Source organism: Aphis gossypii, chromosome 2 (assembly GCF_020184175.1).
Source record: "Aphis gossypii isolate Hap1 chromosome 2, ASM2018417v2, whole genome shotgun sequence".
In the NCBI taxonomy this organism is placed as follows: Eukaryota; Metazoa; Arthropoda; class Insecta; order Hemiptera; family Aphididae; genus Aphis; species Aphis gossypii.
The window spans coordinates 88,674,484-88,681,907 of record NC_065531.1 but is presented as its reverse complement, the minus strand read 5'-3'; the positions used below and the strand labels follow the sequence as shown (position 1 = coordinate 88,681,907).

The 7,424-nt window shown below is 27.2% G+C and overlaps 1 protein-coding gene across 1 annotated transcript; it reads right to left on the bottom strand.

Annotated features, from left to right (window-relative positions):
- LOC126549885 (uncharacterized) lies at positions 1-7,050 on the bottom strand. The gene is made up of 4 exons (XM_050200285.1): positions 5,824-7,050; positions 1,445-1,886; positions 1,089-1,309; positions 1-261 (listed from the first exon to the last, which is right to left on the bottom strand). Exons 1-4 carry the CDS (start codon positions 7,048-7,050, stop codon positions 1-3), a joined length of 2,151 nt encoding a protein of 716 aa, XP_050056242.1.
- Between the last annotated feature and the right edge of the window lie 374 nt (positions 7,051-7,424).

Sequence of the window (7,424 nt, the reverse complement as noted above, 5' to 3'; positions counted from 1 at the left end):
TTATGATGTAGAATATGTAGATAATCGTTTATTTTGTAATAGAAAAATAAATATCGTACCGATTCGTTCAATAACTTTGACAGGGTATGACTTCCAATCTGCAGATGGTTTATCTACTTTCATCAACATCATTGTTGTAACCCTTTGTTTTGAAGGCCACTTACACATGTATTCTGGAATACCATTTGATGTAACAGATGATACCCAGTTAACAGGAATCACTGAATACTTGTGCTCTTCTTTAAAGTAACCAATAACCCACTAAAAGTACAATAAATTATAAAGGCATGGGCTTTGGAGTTGATCTATACTTGAATAGGTACCTATATTTTTTATATAAAATTATAATATGGGTTCTGTACAGTGTACATAGGCGATAAATGTATAATTTTAAACATATAATCTTGGTTCCTCATATAATAATTAAAAATACTAACTTATATAACAGTATAGTTATAAAGTTATAACTTATATTAATTATAACTAATGCCTAACAGTTTATTATCCTTGTAAGTTTTGTTTTTACTTTTGTGGTTAAATTTCATGTTTCTTTTATACATATTATATTAAGATAGGTACAATATTTTATGCAACATATTTGTGTGTATGTGTGTGAGCAGTTAACACAATATTTTGCGTTTACAATATTTGTGAATACCTACTCCAGTATAAAATGTGTAACTAGAGTGCACGTTGCGAAGAATGTATTATAATAGGCTCTGTCTCTGGTCCCGGAATTTCCGTGAGATTTGTCATAATGTTATCAATCCCGGACAATTTTATTAATCAAAGCGCAAGCGCGGGGACTTGATTTTTTTCCTCAATATTATTATTGTTCTGTGATATTATACAATAATTAGGTCCGATATTTTGATGTAAGGATTACTAATGAATATTTTTATAAAATAAAAAAGTATCAGAATATCGTTATACATTTATTATAGGCATAATACATGGATTTATTTTATGTTTTCAAACTAATAGTATAAAATTAAATCAATAAAAAAGATATAGGTAGCTATATGAAAATATTTTTAGATTGAAAATTCCAATTTTCTTTTTTTCATTGATGCAAACTCGTCAATTACAGCAGATGGATTTTCTATAAAATTTCCACTTATTTCTCTCTCAATTGACAGCAAAGTTAAATTATTTAGTCTGCTACTTGTCATCGTTGATCTTAAATATGTTTTTACTCTTTTCATCGTCGAGAAACTCCTTTCTGCTGAGGCACTAGATACTGGAACTACCAAAAGATTTTCAATAGTTTTTGTTAATTCTTCAAATCCAACTTTGTATTTTTTTACTTCTTGGTATAATTCAAAAAAATCAGATACAGATAAAAATAAGGTTTTTCCCAGTTGACATTGGCATTTTAATTTAGTTATAAATTCATTTGATCGATAAAATGGAAATGTTTCAGCATAACGACAAATTATTTCACTGTCTAAAAATGTTGATGAATTTTGGTCTAAAGCTTCTAAAGTTGCATACATATCATCATTTATATTAAAACGTCGGTTTAGTTCGAAATATATTACGTCTAAAATATTAAAAAATATTCTTTTTTGTTCTGTTTTCATGTCATCAGATAAATAAGCTATTCTTTTACCAGTGCTAATAGTTACATAATAATCGACTAAAGTATTTGAATTTCGTCGTGTTCTATTTGATGATGACAAATTATCACTTGATGGCGTAGGTATTTTAGAATTTTGAGCAATAACCAATGATTGCTCATATAATTCAAAAAACTTCTCATCATTACGTAACTCTAATATTTGTTGTTTTGTTGCATTAATTAATAATGTACAACGTTTTATATCAAGAGTAGTTGATTGCAGGTTAATCGATAAGCAATTTATGATATTTAATATTTCTTTGATGTAGCTTTTATTATATCGTTTTGTATTTCAGGCGATATGTATTTGCTATTTTTAGGTACCTAATAAATTAAAGTTTGTTTTAAAATGTTCATTTTCGATGGAAAGTAATTTTATAATTTCTAAAAAGTTACCTTCATTTACGTCATGACGTGAACACAAACTTGCATCATAATTTTCACTACTGAATTCTTCTTTTCTTTCTTTTCGATGTTCTCGTAGTCCGATATCTTGCCGTGCACAATATAAAACACACCTTATTACACTTGTTAAAATAGTTCGATTTTTTATAACTTGCTCTTTGACTTGTTTATTTATTTGAGTCGAAACTGATCCAGTTTTTTTGGTTGATAGCCATGCACCATATTTAGCTATTGCATTTTTTAAGTGAAGTAGTATTCTCATGTTTTTTAGTCATGTTACATATATTTTTCCAATCAGAATATCCACCAGTAATTAGAACATCTTTTTCAATTTGCGAATGAGAAAGAAAATGACGGCAATAATAACAAAATACGGCATTCATCTTAATTGAGTATTCCAACCATGGGTACTTATTGTACCAACTACTTTGAAAGCTACGTTGCTTACCAGATATAAAAGTACGAGGAAAACTGATGACAGGTTGTACAGCGGTATCTTCACAAGTTACACTAATATCAAAAATGTTTAAATTCAACTGTTTATTTGTATCTGATATTGGTGTACGTGCACTTGATCCAGGGTCATTAGGCTCAAAAACCGAAACAGTTGAAACAGAAGTTGATTTTAAATTACCTGATGTAATTAAAAAACGTTTCATTTTTCGAAAATGAGCGACGCAAGACGCAACGGACTAAGTAAAAATAAAAGCGAAATATAATCACTTCGTTATAGGTACTAAAGACGTTCGTTCGTAGTGACGCAGTGCGATTAGTATTAAACTAATCGAAAATCGCAAGCGTATATTCTATTCGACTACAACTTATATTACAGTCTCGTTATTTTTGGAAATAATCGTCAATTGAATGGATAAGATTAATATCTATCATACTGGTTATTATAGTTGAGAATATTCAGGTAACGGGCAATACGGGCTGTCGGGCTATAATATTATATTATCACGGGCTTTGATGCACTATAAATTTCGACGGATGCCGATTAACAGGAATTGATTGGTCATTAAACGACAACACTCAAAATAAAAGACGTGTCATTAACTGATTTTCAGAACCGATTAAATTCACCATCGGGATTTAATTTTGTAAATTAAAACCCTTTTTACAATATATTAATTCTATTATTTTAAATACATATTATAGTCATAAACATATACACTACACGTTTAATAGGATAAAAAAATTTTTTTTTTTTTTGGAAAAAAGTGGGTAGGCCCGGGCCTATCAGGCCTACCCGCTGGCTACGCCACTGTATGTACTTGAATGTAAGTGGTCATTTTGAATTCTCTATTTTAATTCTTGATATTTTCAATATAATTAATATTTCACTATCAACTCTTTTTAAGAATATTATAACTTATGTAATATGAACTTTCAAGCAAGGAATGTGATGCTTATTTATATTTTTCCATATCAAAAGATGGCCAATATTTATATGTCAAAGGAACATAATCATACACAAAATACTAGGTAAATTATCTTTAACTAAATTTTCCTTTAATTACATCCTTATTTATTTAATAAACTTAAATATTATTAGCATTTAGGAGAAAGAAAGATTAAAAGAAAAGAAAGTTTTGTTTTTTATGTTTTAATGATCACATTAATTTTTTAATTGATTTAATTAATTTAAATAAGTTCTTAATTATTAATTGAATTTTTTATGTCTTAATAATAAGTAACATTATTAACATTCTTAAAAAATATGATATTTAAATTTTAAAGGACTATATTGAATATTATATTTAATAAATATTCTAGCAGGCACCTACATATTTAAACAAATTTCTACATCTTTTAAAGACTCATTTTTTTATTAATATTTTTCTGTGTTTGGTTCTATAACTCATTTGTAGTTAAATGTTATTAAGGGTAAGGTGTTATTTTGTTGTTATTTTTTATAAAAATCAATCAAAACTTGTAGGTAGAAGCGGTAGAACACATCTTAAAAATATTTAATTTTATATAAAATTTGTATTCTTCAGAAATATAACTGCTAGGACGAAATGTTAATTGAAGGTAACGAGTTTAGATGAATACTTTTTCAAAATAATACAATGAAAAGTAATATTGTTACATTTCCTGAAATAGTGTTTTTGGATGGTACTTATAAATTATTAAATTTCAGTTGTGTTGTGTATTTATTTTTGGTAGAAGATTCAGTTGGAAGTTCAGAAGTAGCAGCTGTAGGTATATTGGTTGGTGAACTCAAAGAATATATTGATTGGCTTATTTCTTCATTTAAAATAAAAAATGTAAACAGTAATTTAATAAACTCATTTATGACATTCTCTTTTTTAATACATCAATAACATACTGTAATTTTAATAAATTATTTTTTTTTAAAAAAATTTCTTTTTCTTGAAATACCAATTACAGTTTGAAGAGACCCTTTAGGTTTTCCTCTACGTTTTATAACCGGTATTTTTATTTGAGAAAGATCTGAAACAAAAACATCTAATACTTATTTTTATGAAATAGTAGGTAATTTTAAATTTTAAAACAACTTAAATTTTTTACTTGACACAAAAATACAACACTTGTTCATTTTAATACAAAAACATAACATAAAAATATTTTATATGATTATGGTATATCATGTATATTGTAATATTGTATATCAAGTATATAATTCAATTAAAATTACCAATTTTTGTAGTTTCATTCTGATTCTTAGGTTGATTAGACAAAGGCACCTGCTGCAAACATAAATTATGAAGAATTTTCAATAATTAGGTAATGAAATAATAAACAATTTACCTCAGGCAAATTAATTTCTGAACAACAATCTGGATTTATAAAAAAATATTCTGAACTGTCCTTTGAAATATTACCATTAATTTTTAACCCAACAATATCATCCTAAAAAATATTTTAATTAATTTGTACAAATTGAATTCAAAATATAAGTTTACAAAGCTCAAAAAATTATAAAACTTTTTACCGTGAACTGAGTAGTTTTGGCATAATTATGTTCATCATTTGGTAGTACAATAGATTGATATGAATCTAATAAGTGTCCCTACTAATATAATACGTTAATAACATGGTAAAATATATATGTATTACAGCAAATTTACCTTTGGCAAATTTATCTCATCATTACAATAGTTCACATTTGCAGAAATTAAATCTTGTTGGTCGTCATTAATAATATCATTTATTTTCAAATCCACAACAGATTTATCCTAAACAAATTTAAAATGTTTGATTAATTTACTCATTGTTTGAAAACATTTTTTTTTTTTTGAGTTAAAGAAAATAATTTTTTTACTATTGTTGCGTGCCAGTATCAGATTTGAATCCAAATGGTTAATTTGAATGAAAGTTAAACTTAATAACGAAATATGTTTTTATTGCATATAAACAAAATACATGTAACAAATAAAATAAGTGGCTGAGTGACGTGAAAGTGCTCAGTTGTTGATAGCTTTGGTACATCTGCCGTTGCTGGTCTTCGGGCTCCCTTATATATCGTGGTGCGTCTCTTGTTTACGTCGTGCGGTCGCCTTTTGGGTGAAACCAGGTGTCCTTGTGGTTGTTGTTGCAAATTCGGACACGAATTTGAGAATGTGCAATAACATCTCAAATGCATCATTAGTGTACTATAATTATTGGTGCGCTTACTATTCCGACACAATGTGGTCATAGTAGCAACCGCATTACCCTTGACACGAGGCATGGTTATGCTAACTTAGCCTTGTAATCTCGTAGATATCTTATAGATATCCCATAGCCCATAACACTATAAATTGAGTAGATTCGATAGGTTTGTCATCAATTGGCAATATAATAAATTCTTTATTGCTTTCCCATATTTTCAACATTTGTTTCACAATACCAATTCTATGATTAAAAGCTTTTTGACTAACTTCTGAAATTAGCTGAGAAAGTCTATTGGTAAATGATGAAGCATGTTTATATTTTTCAAATGTTGACTTAGGGGTGCGTAGATTAGGTGTTACTCGTATTATACTTTCATGCAAGTTATCTTTATTATTTAATGGTTGAAATGAGTTTTGTGTTTCTAGCAAATATTTCTTTGTCCATCTCGGTAAACATAATTTTTCATCAAAAATGTCCAATTTATTATCAATTCTCATTTTAAAAATATGTCTGCATGGCAATCCCATATTACGATTGAAATTGCAAGAATATTTCAATACAGTGACATTAAAATTTACATCAGAATTATTCTTCAAGTCGACACTAGCTAAATATTCCTTTTCTAGATGGTTAAAAGCAAACTGAGTTAAAATATTTGAGTATATTTTAATAGGAGCAATTGCTGAATTTATTACTGGCAATTTATGAATTGTTTTGATAGCTCGGTGATCTCTTTCAGTTCTTTCAACTTGTAATTCCACAAAAAAGTATTCAAGAAATTCTTGAAGTGAACTTAATTTTTTAATGATGGATTTGAGATTGCGGTTAAGTGATTCAGTTCGATTATTGGTAAAGTTCAAAAAATTGTTACATATGAATCCATCAACCCATTGTTTTTTAATAGGATGCCAATTTATATTATAATATTGCATTACTTGTGAAGGTAAAATATCAATCATTATACCATAGGTTGTGTCATATTCTTCAAAAGATTGAGAATAAGAAATTTTTTGTAAGTATTCTCTAGATAAAGATTCCTCATATGAGCTTATACCTAATTTGTTTGTATTTATTTCTCTTTTAAAAATTTGAAATACATGAAACCTGCATAAAGTAAGATTTGCTACAGGAAAATGATAATTTAAAACATTTCTCATATTCTCATCTTTATCTGTCATAAATGAGTTTATTAAATTACTGTTTTCATTTTTTATTTTAAATGAAGAAATAAGCCAATCAATATATTCTTTGAGTTCACCAACCAATATACCTACAACTGCTATTTCTGAACTTCCAACTGAATCTTCTACCAAAAATAAATACACAACACCATTGAAATTTAATAACTTATAAGTATCATCCAAAAACACTATTTCAGGAAATGCAGCAAAATTACTTTTCATCGTATTATTTTGAAAAAATATTCCTCTAAACTCATTACCTTCAATTAAAATTTCGTACTGGCAGTTATATTTCTGAAGAATGGGGATGCAAGATGAAAGTTCATTAGTAAAAGATTCTTTGTACCGAGAAATATTGGTGATATCTTTTAATAAAATTGTGTTGCCTGAATAAGCTGATAAGTCTTGTAACAGTAACTTTTTATTTGGTTTTATTTTTTGTAAGGTCAGTGCTTCATTTAAAATATTTTTATTTAATCTTCTTTGATTAGGAAGATGTCCAAATGTTTTACTAAAAATAGAATAAATTAATACTGGTGACTATTTTTACAATAAATTAAATTAAATTACAGTTTAAATGTTTAAAATAAAGAATA